Raw genomic sequence first — 17205 nt, 5'->3', positions numbered from 1 at the left:
AGGGAACTATAGACTGGTGAGCCTGATGTCGGTGGTGGGCAAGTTGTTGGAGGGAATTCTGAGGGACAGGATGTACATGTATTTGGAAAGGCAAGGACTGATTAGGGATAGTCAACATGGCTTTGTGCATGGGAAATCATGTCTCACAAACTTGATTGAGTTTTTTGAAGAAGTAACAAAGAGGATTGAGGAGGGTAGAGCAGTAGATGTGATCTATATGGACTTCAGTAAGGCATTCGACAAGGTTCCCCAGCAAATCTTAGCAGGACCTATTCCCTTAATGGTAAGGTCCTCGAGAGTGTTTCTGAACAAAGAGACCTTGGAGTGCAGGTTCATAGCTCCTTGAAAGTGGAGTTGCAGGTAGATAGGATAGTGAAGAAGGCATTTGTATGCTTTCTTTTATTGGTCAGAGTATTGAATACAGGAGTTGGGAGGTCATGTTGCGGCTGGATATTGGTTAGGCCACTGTTGGAATATTGCGTGCAATTCTGGTCTCCTTCCTATCAGAAAGATGTTGTGAAACTTGGAAGAGTTTAGAAAAGATTAACAAGGATGTTGCCAGGGTTGGAGGATTAGAGCTATATGGAGAGGCTGAACAGGCTGGGGCTGTTTTCCCTGGAGCGTCAGAGGCTGAGGGATGACCTTATAGACATTTACAAAATTATGAGGGGCATGGATAGGATAAATAGGCAAAATCTTTTCCCTGGGGTCGGGGAGTCCAGAACTAGAGGGCATAGGTTTAGGGTGAGAGGGGAAAGATATAAAAGAGACCTAAGGGGCAATGTTTTCACACAGATGATGTTACGGGTATGGAATGAGCTGCCAGAGGAAGTGTTGGAGGCTGGTACAATTGCAACTGTTAAGAGGCATTTGGTTGGATATATGAATAGGAAGGGTTTGGAGAGATGTGGGCTGGTTGCTGGCAGGTGGGACTAGATTGGAAGAATGGGAACATGGAAGGAGAACACCAATTTATACAGCATGACAAAAATTTGCTGACTGGTTGGACCATTGTTGGCATGAAGGTAACTGTCAATCTTCAGTAGCTGATCAACCTCAGGCCAGGTAAGTAAACGTAGATTGGTCAGGGTGTTGCCATGGGGAATGCAGTAGGAATTGCCAGTTTCCATAACTCTTTCTCAATTGAAAAAGGAGGAATGTTTAGATCAACTTCTTTCGCAAACATAGATCAGGGTCCTGTGTGCGCATATATGTAGCCTGTAGCATGCATAAGTGAGCCTGAATAATAATCTTAAATTGGTTTCTTGTGTAATACTTACGAACTCTGTGACCAGAGACTCCCTGCTGGGCTAGGTTAATTAGCTGGGCATAGCTGACAGAGACAGGTCCGGCTGCATCTCCATGCCAACCATCAGTGTAAGACAAAAAGCTTCTACACAATTTTGTTTTTTTTTAGAAACTTTTAAGTTCTATACTACTACCAAAAGAATAGTGATATCCTAAATATCTGCAAATTACAGGCACTTACAATTTAGGAATATTGAAAGCAAAAGTAAAGTCTACTGACCACCGTACATAAACATCTATTTAAAAGCAGATGTATGCATGGAAAATATGGGAAATTATCCTTTATTAACATGGCTGCACTGCAAAAATGTGTTACCTGAGGAAATATTTGATTAGAGCTGAAAATGTATTGCTGGAAAAGCGCAGCAGGTCAAGCAGCATCCAAGGAGCAGGAGAATCGACGTTTCGGGCATAAGCCCTTCTGCTGCCTGACCTGCTGCGCTTTTCCAGCAACACATTTTCAGCTATGATCTCCAGCATCTGCAGTCCTCACTTTCTCCTCGAAATATTTGATTAACCAGTTATATACTTTTCAATTAAAAGGAAATATACAATTACTTACAAAAAAGAAACAATTATATTTATTCTACAATGAAGCAGGAATACTCAGTACCACCAGTGTACACCCCATCTACAAAGTGCATTCCAGAAATTCATTAAAGCCCCTGAGATGACAGACAAGTAAATACATAGGAACATCACCAATTGAAAGTTCCCCTCCAAGTCACTCAGTATACAGACTTGGAAATATATCACCTTTTCTTCAACGGACCAAAATCCGAGAACTTCCTTGTTAAATGACATTTTGCGTACAACTACACAGTACATGGACTGCAGTAGTTTCAGAAGGCAGCTCAGTGCAAACTTCTCAAAGCAACTAGGGACGGACAATAAATCCTGGCCCAGCCAGCGACACCCATATCCTGTGAGGATGTCTCTGCTTTTTAATAAGTTTTTGTTGCATATCTCATTTGTGGTAAATAGCTTTTTTTCAAACAAAACAAAGTTTGGAAAAACTAAAACTGCAACATTTTTACATGTTAGTAGTTGTATAATAAAAGGAAAGCACTTGGTATATTCATGTTCCATTAACAGTACACCCGGATCCTTGATGCAGGTTACTGAAATAAACTAGTACTTACCATAATCAATTGCTTCAATCCAGTTCAGTTTCTGACCTACCAACATTCTTCAACCTAATTGTATGCATGTTCCAGTAGCTCCGTATTACACACAAATAATAATACTGGAATATCAACAAAATACACAGTAACCAACTTCCACAACAGGAACCCAATTAACTCAGATTACACAGAAATAACCAACATAAAGTCACTGTCTACCAGATTCTGCTGCTTTGAAAGCTAAAACAATGCATTGCTCACGACATCAATGCTGATCCATTCCAATAAATAAGACAAAGGACATCCATAAAGAATTAACAGGAGGGCATCCATATAATGCAGTACAGTATCATCGCCGACTAGAAAGACAATGATATATTTACTGGTCCACTTTGTCGAGGAGTTGTCCGTTTTGACTACAGGCATTCAATTATCAGTCACTGCAATGCATTTCAATATAAGAGCATACTCCAACTGTAAAGAATGCGCACTGCTCACCCTAGTCACTTAGATCAAATATAAAACTGAATGAATCAGCTAAATTCCTTTGAATGCTAACCACTAATCTTGCAGGATAGAATTCTTATTTGGGTTTCTAACCTTCAGCTCCCTGTAGGTGCACTTCAGTTATAGCATAAATTGATTTAGTGAGAGATTTCTATTAGCTAGAGTGCTACTCTCAACACAAAGGCCTTCCTCGCTTTCTGATCAATAATTTAAACTGAACCCAAGAGTAATGTCAATCAACGTAAACTCACCAAATGCCCATTTCCTGTATTCCCTAATGATTAATTGTATGAATATAAAACAAAGAAAAAGGACTTTCAACAAAATATTGCGGCTACTTAGCCAATAGGCTAGTGACCACATGTTGGTGTAAATTCTGAATGATTTAAGTTGCATAAAGTATATGGCTGTGTAAATGTTAGTTCTTAAATTCTTGCCTAAAAAAGTCTTACAGTTCCTACAGTGTGGAAGCAGGCAATTTGGCCCTTCGACTCCGCACCAACCCCTCCAAAGAATATCCCAACCAGACCCACCCCCTTAGCCAATCACTGTAACCCTGCATATCCTGTGGCTAATCCACCTACTTGCATTTCCCTGGATGCTTCAGGCAATTTAGCATGGCCAATCCACCTAACCTGCACATCTTCGGACTGTGGGAGAAAATCAGAGGAGCCGGAGGAAACCCACGCAGATACGGGGAGAATAAGCAAACTCCACAAAGACAGTTAGCCGAGGAAGGAATTGAATGCCGGTCCCTGGTGCTGTGAGGCAGCAGTGTGAACCACTGTACCACTATGCTGCTCATGCTTCTGAAAAGCTTGATAGTCAAAAATCTTTTAATAACATGTAATTAAGGGTGAAATGGAGCAGCCTTTTGAGATCTCAGATGAATATGCCAGGAACAGAGATTGAAACCTATCATCACTAGGCTGCAGTTCATCATTCAGTGCAAACTAGTGTAGGATATCGGAATGATAAACATCACCTACAGATGCAGTATGGGTTAGATCTCCAGATCTGCATTTACCTTAAAATTGGGAACTTAAGAAGAAGGGGCACAGGGAAAGAAATAATGAAATTTTTGCAGTATGTGCATTGCACAACATAATAAAATTGTCAAACTAGTAATGGCTTGAATAAAGGTACTAAAAGAGTTTGTTTAAGTCTGAATTTTTGTGAGATTATCTTTATCCCAAGGAGGAGATCAGTGGAATCCCCAGAGAATCAGTGTTGATGACTGAAAACCACTCTTCAAAATGTGCTATTCATCTCCTCCCGAATTAAGGACAAAAAGTATTAATTTCAGCAATTAGTCTAACTATTTGCATTTCTGAATTTTACACGAGATAACTTGCATGAGTTCACTGATATCTCTTATAAGGCACCTAGTTTTTCCTTTGCATTTGGGTGTATTTTTGCCTGCTCAATCCTCTAAGAAAAGGAAGCAAGACCTAGGAATAAAACAAAGACTTTATTCTGGTAGACTGGAATGCATCATGTGCTGTCACATAAATTTTTCCTCTCAATAGGTGGATTAAATATATGTTCCATTAGACTGAGGCTCTGGCTATGCATCAATGCACTATTTAACCAAAGCAAGTCAATGAATAGCATTCTGCAGGAGACATACAAATTATTCTATCCTTCATGGCATATCAAAGACACTTCCCTTGAGTACTATTTCAACAAAACCAGATCCCCTAAACCATTTTCTCAGCTCTCAGTGAACTACAATCACTGAATCAAGCTAGTCAGAACTTCTGCAGTCTGAAAATTGTCAGCAGACTGAAGACTGATAAGCCAAGTGCAGGCAGTTCCATAAAAACCTTATCCTTAGAACACTTAAGCGAAAAGAATGACAAACATCACTGACTGCCCCTGTTCAGTCGGTCCAAACCATAACTTTAAACTGGATGTAACTGTCAAAGTACAATCAGCCCTGGCTAGATTATTGTATGACAGATTCATTGACCATGCTGCTTCAAAGATCGTGAAATAAAAATAAAATGCAAGAGATCTGAGATTAAAATAAGTGCTACAGAATCTCAGTAGGATGGTGAATCTGTAGTGGAAAAACAGCTCAAAATGGAGTCTAACTCTAAAAAAGATTTGGTTCTGAACAAGAATCATATTGGAATCGAAATGTTAATTCTGCTTCTCTCTCCACAGAAGCTACCAGACCTGCTGAGTTTTTTCCAGTGCTTTATTTTTATGATCACTTCACAGGCCTTGTTAAATGACCTTATATCAGCTTCTTTATTGTGCAGAAATTAGTAAGCACCTTCCTGAAAAAGCCTCAAACCTGCAGAGAAGAAACTTTAACATGAAGAGTTTGGTTATAGGAAAAATTGCTGTCATAAGTCACTATTTCAAAGGAGTCAGATAAAGTAATGAATCTTCAAATATCTGATTAATATGTACATTTCTGTACCTTGCAGCAAATTCCCCAAACCCACAACCCCCAACACCGCAAGCCCCCGAAAAACCATAATGAACACTTTGGTAGCAATAAAAAAATCTAAATCAACAAAATATTTTAAACAAAGACATTGCAGCAACTGAGTATTAAACATCTCGATCTGCTACACCCACACATGATAAATAATACAAACATGAAAGTGTAATGTGAAATTAAAGCTATCCTCTGTAGAATATTAACTCACCTAACATTGTATCAATCTGCATTTTGAATACCCCAATTTGTTTTCACATCTGAAGACAAAAACATCTAATTTCCCAGGGTTACATTTTAATGGCTGCAGGTCTATCCAGCTAATAGCATTTTACAAACTGCTTCTCACTATGTTAAATGGACAGATACACTTCCTTAGCTTTACACCAAGGCTATCAATGGAATCCTTGGTTTTGGCTAAAAAATACAGTGGCATCATTGGTACTGGACAAGTCAGAAACAAACTTAAGAAAACACTCTCTCTCCGGAAAACTGTCAGCAAAGCCACCACCATTAGATGTGAGCAGGATGAATACAAAGCCCATCTAGATGTGTGAACTGTACATTACTGAATCTACAGTTATCCCAAAACATTGCGAACATAAACAGAAATTGAAAATCTGAAATTATCTTTCCTCAATCTGTTGGTCTTGTGGAATTTTATGCTATAATCAAATGAGCTAACGTCTGTAAGACTGCAAACACCAGAAGTGCATCAGCTTGATAATATCAACTAAGAATTAAAGCAACATGACCTACATCTACAAATTTCCATTTACTTCTGAAATTCTGGGGTTCCATGTCTTTTTATTAGGATCCAGTATTCTGACAATCCTTTGCCTTTGATAGCAATTTATTTTTAAAAATCAGTTTCCAAAATTAAAGTCAGCAATAAAATGACTGATTACAGTACAGAGATAAATATATGAAAAGTTAGCAGTTTTCATACCTGTTTCTTCAGGTGAACTCAGTGAAGCACTGTCTTGTGATAGTGTGGTCCAACTTGAATCTTCATCACTGGGGGCCATGTTCTGCATTTTACTCAATGCACAGTCAGTTTTCCCTCCCAGTCGAGGTGGATCTTTCTTTATTTCTGGACTGGAGGAAATTGTAGCCATTTGGCAATCTTCAGGACTGACACTCTCGTCACTGGCCACATCATCATTCGTTGTATTTCTATCATGGGATAGGCCGGTGTTTTCCTCACAATCAATAGGATTGTTGCCATAATTTTGCTCTAACTCACGAGTAGATGACTCCAGATCTGCATAGTAATTCAGGAAGCTCTTACTCTTCCTCGGTTGTGATGACAAGGGCTCAGTGCAAGATGTGTCTTGCAAGTTTGGCTCCTTGCCCTCCAATTTTTCTGAGATTATATTTTTGACAACATCTGCACTAATATTCTTGTTCATGACCTGCTGACCCTGTTCAGCTGCTTTACGCAGCTGATTTTCTCCGTTCTTTGCCAGTTTTGAGTTAGCGTTATTTACTATCACTGGCGATGCTGTGGTATCTCCAAGGCCCATTGCAGCCTGGATATTAGTCAAGGCATATTTCTTCCTGCACTTCGGAGGAGTGTTGTTCTTGGTTTCTGTGTTCTTTATTTCAGAGTTGACCAATTTGTTGTGGGAGGAACGAAGGTTAAGCGTATTTGGTGGCGTAGCTGAATTGTTGCGATTCACTACATCTGTTTGGCTGTTGGTGGTTGCAAGGAACACTGACATAGTGTCCACAATGGAGTCAGCTGCAGAAAGGAGAGAAAACCAAAATTAAGTTAGTAAGATGCAAAGCTTGTATTACTTCTTTGCTACAACATTTCTAAATTGCATAAAGGTCACAATTTTGATCTGTAAACTCGAGCTAGATTTGATCTGATCTCAGTCAAGGTAGCATATATCTTCCTAATTGGCCTCAGTCACGAAGGAGAAAGATGATCCAGAAACACATCTACCCCCATCAATATTCAATAGTCCCTATTGTGGGCAGGTGTAAGGGTCCCCCACAGAGCTTAGGGACTAGGCAGCTGAAGGCAGAGCCACCAAAAGTGGGGCAAATACAATCACAGATGCTGAACAGGATTAGATGAGTGCAAATCTTTGGAGGGTTGAAAGGCTGGATGAGATTACAGGGATAGGGAAGGACAATGTCCTGCAAGGATTTTTTTTTAAGAAGGATTTTAATTTCAAAATGAAGGTGTTGAACCAGAAACAAATGTGGGTTCAGTCCTCACTTTCTCCTGGGTTCATGAGCATAGAGGTAAGAACATGGAGCAGTGTTCTGGATGACATTTGTTCACAAATGGGAGCAATCCAGCGTGGTGAGGTCTAGAGGTGAAAGAGGCTTGAATTGAAGGTTTCAGCAGCTAATGAGCTGAGGCACAGGGCAAAATCACACAATGTTAGACACAAAAATAGACAGTCTTAGTGACAGTGCAGACATGTTGTTGGATGTTCATCTCAAGTCACGTATGATACAAAGCTTGCAAACAGAATGGTTTAGCTGTGCACAGTTGCTGGGGAAACGAATGGAGTCTGTAGTTAAGGAGCACAATTTGAAGTAGAACAAAAGGTAATGTCATAAATCCCCAACATTTAACTGGAAGAAATTTCAAATCATCACGCATGGCAAGCTTTAAGGTAACATTTAAGAATTCCATACATGTGCAGCACATTTCATTCCTAATTTTGACCCAAGGACAAAGTATTTTTGTTGCCATTTGGCATCTTCTAAGTTGGAGAACATTAAGTGCTGTAATATTGAATACTAAATATGATAATATACCAATTTACCCTAAGATACTGTATCAATTTCACCCTAATTAAAGAAAAGTTGAAGATATGTCCTGCCTTTAAAAGCTGACAATCCTCGCATTATTGTTATGCAATTCATCACCTCAACATTAAATTCCACACCGCTGTCTGCATGTATGTGACAGTGCTGGCAACACTCACTGTCCGGAACTGAAATCTGATCTATTGATCTTCAGTATTACAATTTGTACAAGGAATTATTCTGTTTTCCTTTGCAATGTAGACCAGTCAATACACCAAACAACAGAATTACTGTAGTTGGAGAGCACTGATAACAGGTAAGAAAAATTTGAAAATATAAAAATATGCCCAATGATGAAATTATTTTCAGCTTCTAATAATCAGAATATTTTACTGATGTTCTGATTCATTCAATTATTGCATTTAAATTAGTCATAAACACTTGTTTCAACTGGATTATCTCATTAACTTAATGAAAATTTCCATCTTCAACTCATAATCCTTTAAATTTGTTTGGACTACTAATAAATTCCACCATTCTAACTTGCAAATTCAAAGAACAGCACGAAACTGTGGAACACTTGAATAATTAAATTGTTACAATGGAACAGCACATTCAACCTAGATACCAGTGCATACATCTCCACTTTTTCAACTCCCTCTTAGGTACTGTGATGGGAGGTGGATTGAGAGCTTCAATGGGTCACTAACATACCTCTATTATTGCAGATAGGATAACATTGATAAAGAACAAACAAAAATTGCTGTCTCATTTCAGATGATGGGAATATACTATTTGGGTTCTTACAATATGTAGTTATAAAACAAAAAGAACCACAGAAAATGGAAACTTCGAAGGTCAAAGAACATAAACAGAAAATAACAATAATGGAAGCACAGCAATTAGGAAAATTTTGACAATAAGTGAAGAGCAAGTCAAGATACTATTCATTTAAAGTATGAATGCTTGTATTAATATTCTTTGTGTTATAAAGCTATTCCCACAAAGATCAGCATGTATCATGATTGCTCTCCCTTTGAGAGATTCGTTTAAGAATTCACAATCTAAAACATTTCTGTCAAATACTCTCAAAAGAAAAGAATCTTACTTTGACCTGGGAGCACTTCTGACAAGGATCACAGGGCTTCAACAATGAGGGTACTGGAGTATAGGTTATATGAAATCTAGAAAGAGGGATTATTCAATTAAACAAAAAAAAAACAATCCAAAAAATACAGAAACAAAGGCATCAAAATAAGCAAGCTTCATAGTATCTGGGTATAACTCAAAAACACATGCAGTTGAATATCTGTTAACACTTAAAAATATCAAGATTGATATTTCCATGCCCAAGTTTAGCAAATAATACAGCAATGTGTGACAGCATGATAGTCACATTTCAGTTGAAATGCTCGTTTCATTTATATTGTTACAACATGTAAATCTTGGGTGCAGCTTCTTTGCCAGTGATATTGAGAATTTGATGAGCAATCAAAAAATCAAGGCAAAACGTTCACAATACTGAACCACACAATTATTCAAATCCTTCTGTAAAGCTATTTATGACTGCACCATCTATGATTTGATTAACCTATTAAATATGAAGGAGATCAGAATGCTTTATCAAAGCATAAAATAAATGATACAATGGCTTCCACAGAGCACAGCAAGACTGCATTTTCTCACCGAAACTCTCTGGAGCTCTAAATAGGCTTAGCATTCCAAAATATGGATTACCACCACTTTGAAGATGTATTTCCCACTCTGTGTTCAGGTCTTTACCTGCCCAAGGAAGCAATATTAAGACCATCTGTGTGTAATAATTATAACAATTGGCAATCTTTCAAGTACCACATTGCTATTATTGTTCAGGTAATTATCCTTCTCTGTACTTTTGTGAAAATTTCGTTTCATAGATTAAAAAAAGAACTTTCTTTTTCAAGTTTAATGTGCATAAGAATCCAATTTGTTTTGCTTTTTTCAGATTTCAAATACAGATAAGGGAATATTAAAGATTCAAAACCCAAATTTATTATTTCCAGTGGGCTGCCACAGCTACCTATCATGATGAAAACAAATTACTATGCTAGCATCTATGAGTGTTGTAATGGTACTTCTTAGATTTAATTAAATTTTATACATTTTGTGAAGATATAATACTCAAAAGATAGACAAGTCCTATTAGGGGTTTTTTTTCCTTATGCTTCTGATCAGATTTATGACACCGTTGCAATTTGCAAAATCAAAGCACTACAGCTGCTAGAAATGGGAAACAAAAACAAAGTTTGAGAATACTCAGCATGTTTGACAACAACTGTGGAGCGAGAAACCGAGTTAACATTTCAGAACAACAGTCTTTCAATGGGACTGTGAAAAGTGAAGACATACAGTAAAAGGTTTTAAGGAAATGAGGAAGGGGTGTTAGGATAAGGCGGAGAAAAGGGAAGGTCTGACAAGGTAGAAGGCAGGAAAAAAGATGGCTAAAGAATTGATGGGACAAGAAACAAAATGGGTGATCAGAAGAGGAATAAATGATCGCACCATAAACAGCTGTTATCTCAAAGAGAAAAATGATGGAAGATGTTGTACAAGATTATTAAAGCAATAATAAACAATACAAAATGAGCACCACCCCTCAGGATATAAAAAGGACTGTGCTGGGAGAATGGAACCAGTTTCCAAGTAATTCTGTTCAGCATTAATAGCTTGTGGCAAAATTAATATAGTTCATTAATATAGTTCATTTACTCTTAGGTTTGGCTTGATGTTTCAGCTCAGACGTAATGTCAGTAGCTATTAAATAATACGTGATAAGCTTATTTACTGTTCATCAAAAGTGAGCTCATCTTCCTAAGACATTGTGTGGCCACCTTTCTCCAAATTGGTGGGTACAAATCCACTCAAGACATCCCAGAATGTAGCCATACCTTTACAGGAAAGAGGAAAAGAACACTGAGCTACCAAAGGTGGGACACAAAGTTATGAGCTAAAAAGATCAAAACCAACGTGGAGTCTGGAAAGCTGTGATGTGCGCAGTCAAATGAAGGAGTACCTGTCACATGCAGTGGGGAGGAATCCCTGCTCGAGGAGGAGGGAAATCATATTGGAAGCATCAGTATGAAAGGATGTGTTGTCAGAACAGGTATGGGACTGAGAGCTGAATTTCATGCTTATTTGGTCGAGTGAGAGTTGCGGTGAGTTTTTTTTTGGAAGAATTTTCTCTGCAAGGCCTAGCAACATTTCTCACTGCATCTTACCGAACACACCTCATTAACTACCTACCATGACATCCCTCTGGCCACATCTTACCACACATCATTCCCAGAATGACTTGCCATTCACTGGACGTTCACCAAAAGACCACGGTGGTTCCAGGAGAGAACCAACCAGAGGAGGAACCACAAGCAGTTCCCTCAGAAGTTTCCTCTCAGGACACTCCAGAGGTGATCGGGTTCTCCACCACCACTGTGTTTGCCCTCCTCAGACCCTTTGAAGCCAAGGGGAAGGTTCACTTGGCAGTGGAGAGAGGAGCCTCAGCATGTCAGGGCTGTTGAGACACTAACGACCAACCTCCAGGACCAATAGGTTCCATTGACCTCAGGGATTACACAGAAGTGATGTGGGAGAAAAAGAAAGGAAAAAAAAAACTTATTGAGTAAAAAAAAAATCAGAGCTGTGGATATTTGAGATGTGAAACATAAACAGAATGCTGGAAAAGCTCAGGCCTGTGGAGAGCAACAGATTTAACATTCCACATCTTCCAGAAAAAAACTCACCAAAACGATCACTCACCGTATTCTACAGATTTGAATTTTTATGTTTGTCATAAGTCAAGGCATGGAACATGGAACAGTACAGCATAGCACAGGCCCTTCAGCCCTCGATGTTGTGCCGGCCTTTGATCCTATTCTAAGATCAGACTACCCGACATACCTTTCATTACACTATGTTCCTTGTGCCTATCCAAGAGTTGTTTAAATGTGCCTAATGTAATGATTCTACTGCCACCTCTGGCAGTACATTCCACTCACCCACCACATCTATTGTAGAAGAATGACTAAATTTTCCATTCCTGCTTTGGCCTCATCACTAAAAGTCTGAGTGAGGGTAAAGACAGTCAAACTTTATTTTTCATAAGGATTAAATCACTTTTCAGCCCTTTTAATCACAAACTTGACTCTGTATACTGTGATGCAAGGTTGGCAGTTTTGGTTCTCGCTGGAAATTAACATTTTTTCTTAATATTGTCTAAATTACATAGATTTAGTTTTGTAAAACCAGAGTGTGAACATGGATACCTGTAAGCAAATGTAAATCTTTCCTCATTTCTCTCGAACAGACGTTTTCTTTTCCACAGCCCACTACGTGATCAATAATTGTAATCACCTTTTTAACAGAAAGGGAAACTGACTTCTATAAAATCTCAATTCCCCTGATGCAGGAAGAAGGACTTACTCAGCCTTATCTGAAAGGAAGTGCATTTTGCTTAATTCACAGGCACAGATTTTAGTAAAACCGTGTTAGTTAGTTAATAGAATCCTTTTTATGTGTTTTCTTAACTGTTCTCGTGCTTTTTGCCTTTCTCAGTATTGAAGTGGAATGCAGAATGTATAAGAGAGCGCTGTCAGGAAGACAGGATGGGCTAAATAACATGCTTAATTCTTGCCCGGTTTTTCATATGTTCATATGTTACAAACTGCCTTTAAATGTTTGGTACAGTGGAGATCCAATTCTTTCGAAGATGTATGACTCCTCTGAGAAAATGTGAACTGTCTGCAGGGCGGAAGCTGGACGTCCACCCTGGACTTCAGTCTGCAGCAGCAGCCAAACCTTTATTGTGCTCAAAACGCAATTTTCTCATCAGACTTAATTTAAGAATTGGTATTTCTACTTCCTGTACTTTGTAACAGGAAGAAGGTGCATAAATTCTGTGGGAATATTAGTTAGAGAGGAAAAGGAGGTCAATTCACAAGCAAAGGTTCAATTTATTAATGAACCACTGCATCTGCTACATAGTTCTGCAGTTGAAATTACGCAGCTATACAACTGAAATACTCTGCTCTACATCTGTTCTCATCAGGTTTCACAAATGGGTGAAACAGACTAGGGGTGCAAACTTAGAAAACTATGCATTATGTACTTAAAAGCACATTTATAGTTCAAGTGAAACAATTCGTTTAAATGCTGGTGCATGATTAGTGCTACAGTGTGGCTGGTTCAATCGCCAGAGTGAATTGCTACTGTATTCTTCTGTGTGGCTGACAGAGAAGTTAGAATGGCTGAGCTATGACAACAAGTCAGACACTGTGTACTCACCTAAAGTGGATCTATGGACTAACAGAACAGTAATGTACCAGGGAAAAAAATGGCAAGATCCCGATCCAAAAGAGTCAAATTTTGTGACAAGTGGTATGTTGGAGGCTCAAATTTATTATAGCTCTACTAATGATAATGATAATGTCACATTGGCAGGTGCAAGTGAGCGGATCTTGACTCAGTTATTTCATGGAGCTATACAATTGCTCAGCATAGAAGGGAGACCTGCAGTCCATGGCATCTACACTGCCTCTTTTTTGGACACATCAAAATGGAATACCATAATTGTGCTGTCTTCCTCCATCAAGGGAGGATGATGCTGAATGGCAAAAGAGCTAAAATTCTATGATACTGACATGGTATGGCAGCAAATACAGGCAGATGGAGTTTTGCACAATGTTATCAGTATGTTGTGCTCTGTATAATTTTATAGCTAAACACGCAGAGGATCCAATATAACTAAAAGCAGTCATTTGCCTGGCTTGTTTTCCATAAAGTGCAGACAGGACCAGTGATAGCGTAAATGTCATTTTTCTAGCAGCTACATGTACAGCAGCAGCAGCTAGCTTAGCGAGATCCATTTGATAAAGTACATCAAAAGTGTTGCAAGAGGAATGGCTCATCAATTAAACTCCAGAAGTAAATCTGGAAAAAGATGCAATGCTCCAAAGAGAATAAGTTATATTTCTAGAAGCAAGTAATTGATCAACTGTACTGCAAAATAACCTAAATGTTATTTGGATCATCTCAAACTAATCCTTTCTCTTCCTCAACCATTCTATTTGCATTCCAAGAGATCAATCAATATCCTTCATAAACCCATCAAATATACTTTTTCACTCTGCTGCCGGTGGGGAGTCCATTCTGTTCTCCCAGTTGCTCAGCGGGAAATTTTACCGGGAGTCTGAGCGACATGGACATTGCCAGGACTTTAGCAGAATTGGACAAGAAGCCAGCAAGGGTTACTGGTTCATCGGTCAATTAAATGAGCTAGCACCATGTGAGGTGGCTGCAAGAACCTTGTGTTAGCACAACAGCAAACCTGGAAAGGGTTGAAAGTAGATTTGAGACTACTACATGACATATATCTGTCCTGTAGTGCATGTCAGTTGCTGGTATCACTGCAGCAGATGGTACAGCTCATTTCTTTGCTATTTATCTTTCCAAATAATTCCTTGTTTTGTGATTACAGGGTAGCTAAGGCGAAGGAAAAATAGAAGAGATTGAAATTCTTTTGCTGTGAATCATCTGGTATGATAGATGAGAGGCTTGAAACATAATTTTATCGTTTCACATTTTCTTGACAACTCAGCTTTTAAACATATTGAACAAAGGGACACTAATCCACCTTCCCCAGGAAGCAGTTCCTTTCCAACCTGATATGATCCAGAATCAAACTAACTTCAGAAGGTGATCTTCTCATTGCTATTCCTTCTACCTTTATATCTGCATGTACAGAAATTTCAGGCTCATCTGCTACAATCCCCATCTCCATAATTATTGTAAATTCACTTTAATTTGCCAACCAGCAACAAGGGAATTTAACTACCTTTTAATACCTATTCATACATAATTAAAAGTCGGTCATTTACATAGAATCCTCTCAATGCAGATACAAGCCATTTGGCCCATCAAATCTGCACTGATCCTCCAAAGATTCTTCAGTAGCAAAACTTGGGAGAACAACATGGTACAAGGATTGAACCCTGGACATCCAGACATAGACCCTTTTGTTGGAATCATAGCTAAATTCCACCATTAATCGGATAATAGCTAAGGGAAGTTGTGAGGCTTAACTTGCTGACTTGAGGGGTCTTATTTTGATTGCAACATGCAATAAAGGTATTGTTTCAGTATTTGATGATGAGATTTCTTAATAAGTAGTCAAATTAAAGGTAGCTTGTGGCAATTTACATGCAACACAGGGAACAGAAAGACAAGCTGAGACAGCATGGCAATGAGCAAACAAGAGCAGGGATTATATTACAGAATCTTTACACAGGTCGTTCTGCTAGAGCATAAATTTCTTCAGTGCAAATTGGCTATAACATGATTGGCGAATTGTGGACATTGTTTGGATAACACAAATGTTCTACTGGACGGGTATAGTGATTTTCTATTAGCGATCTTCGACAGTGCGATTTTATATAGTACAAGCTGCAGAGGAACACAACTGTCATGTTATAGCAGGACGACCTATATTCAATTGTCTACAACACTAATTAAAATGACACTCAATTTGGCTACATTATTTAAGTGCCAAATGTTAAATAAAATTGTGATTCAGCAAACACTTTCATGCAGCCACCCACTGTCACTGAACAACTGCAAACACAAACAGATCTTCAGCTCCTGTATAGTTACCTTCAAAATTTCATGCAAACTTGTTTTCACATTTACACAAAAATCACATCACTGCCTCTTCAATTTTGCTTGTGTGTTATTATTTATTATTTGCTGTATCTATATTTGGGTTTAAGCCACTTGCAGTAAATTATCACAGTTGCAAAATTTTGAATAAAATCAGTAAGTGTGTTTTTGTGTGTTATTTTAAAATTTATTAGTAATTGTTTTTATCAGAATGTTTTACAACTTGAGTGAAATGGTGATAAAGCAGAGGTAGCACTTGTAATTTATTTATATCTATTGCTATTTATATGCATATAGACGAGGTTGATAAAAAATGTAGCAAGATTGATTAAGAAACTAAAAGGGAATTTATACAGAGAGGCATGGCAGACTTATCAAGTGGATACTTTGCATCTGTTGACAGAGATACAAACTCTGTCATTGGAAGGATTCAAAATTCACAAAGACTAAAGTGTTGGAAAGACTGGTGCTGAAAGTCAACAAGGAACCAAGACTAGACTGATGCATCCAAGGATATTTAAGGAATGACAGTAAAAATTGCAGAGGTACTGGACGTAATTTTTCAGTCTTCCCGAGACTCAGTGCCAGAGGACTGGAGAACTGTAGACATCAGCCCCTGTTCAAAAAAGGTTGTGAGAAAGAGAGCAGCAATTACAAGGTTTACCAGGATGCTGCCTGGTCTGGAAGGCTTTGGTTATGAGGAGAGTGGGATAAACTTGGATTGTTTTCACTGGAAAGATGGAGGTTGAGGGGCGACCTGTTAGAGATCTACAAAATGATGAGCTGTATCGATAGGGTGGATAGTCAGAGGCTTTTCTCCAGGATAGAAAGGTCAACGACAAGAAGGCACAGGTTCAAGATGAGAAGGGGAAAGTTTAGGGAGAAGTGTGGGGAAAGTTTTTCACCCAGACAGTGGGTTGGTGCCTGAAACGCACTGCCAGTGGAGGTGGTGGAAGCAGGCATGTTAGGAATGTTTAAGGCGTATTTTGATAGACGTATGAACAGTAGGTGAACAGAGGGATAGAAACCGCATATGGGTAAGAAGTTTTAATAAGGACTAGGAATCGGCGTAGGTGGGTCTGTTCCTCTGCTGTATGTTCTGTACTGTACGTACAGAGCAGTCAGTTTAACTGTCTTAATGGAGAAACTTCTAAAAGCAATTATTTTGGCAATTTTAGTAGTCACATGAAAAAGCTGTCTTCATTCAGAAGTGCTAACATGGATTTCTAAAAGGGTAATTGGAGTTTTTGAAAAGATAACAAAGAGTCAATGAGGGTGATGCAGCCATTGTGAGGTACATGGATTTTCAAAAGGCATTTAATGAGAGAAAGCGAGAGAGAGAGAGAGAGAGAGAGA

General features: G+C 38.6%; 1 protein-coding gene across 11 annotated transcripts in view; it reads right to left on the bottom strand.

The window, feature by feature from the left end:
- apbb2b (amyloid beta (A4) precursor protein-binding, family B, member 2b) overlaps positions 1-17205 on the bottom strand; it is a 265952-nt gene that overhangs the window by 135913 nt on the left and 112834 nt on the right. For 9 of the 11 annotated variants that reach the window (XM_043692343.1, XM_043692335.1, XM_043692372.1 and 6 more), the window contains one exon: positions 6341-7135. In XM_043692343.1, the coding sequence (XP_043548278.1) occupies positions 6341-7135 (795 nt within the window). Of the gene's footprint in view, positions 1-6340; positions 7136-9271; positions 9348-17205 lie in introns of all 11 variants that reach the window. The other 2 variants (XM_043692409.1, XM_043692419.1) reach the window with 1 other exon arrangement.

This window comes from Chiloscyllium plagiosum, chromosome 1 (assembly GCF_004010195.1).
Source record: "Chiloscyllium plagiosum isolate BGI_BamShark_2017 chromosome 1, ASM401019v2, whole genome shotgun sequence".
Classification (NCBI taxonomy): Eukaryota; Metazoa; Chordata; class Chondrichthyes; order Orectolobiformes; family Hemiscylliidae; genus Chiloscyllium; species Chiloscyllium plagiosum.
The sequence above is the reverse complement of the archived record's forward strand: the minus strand, read 5'-3'. Positions and strand labels throughout refer to the sequence as shown.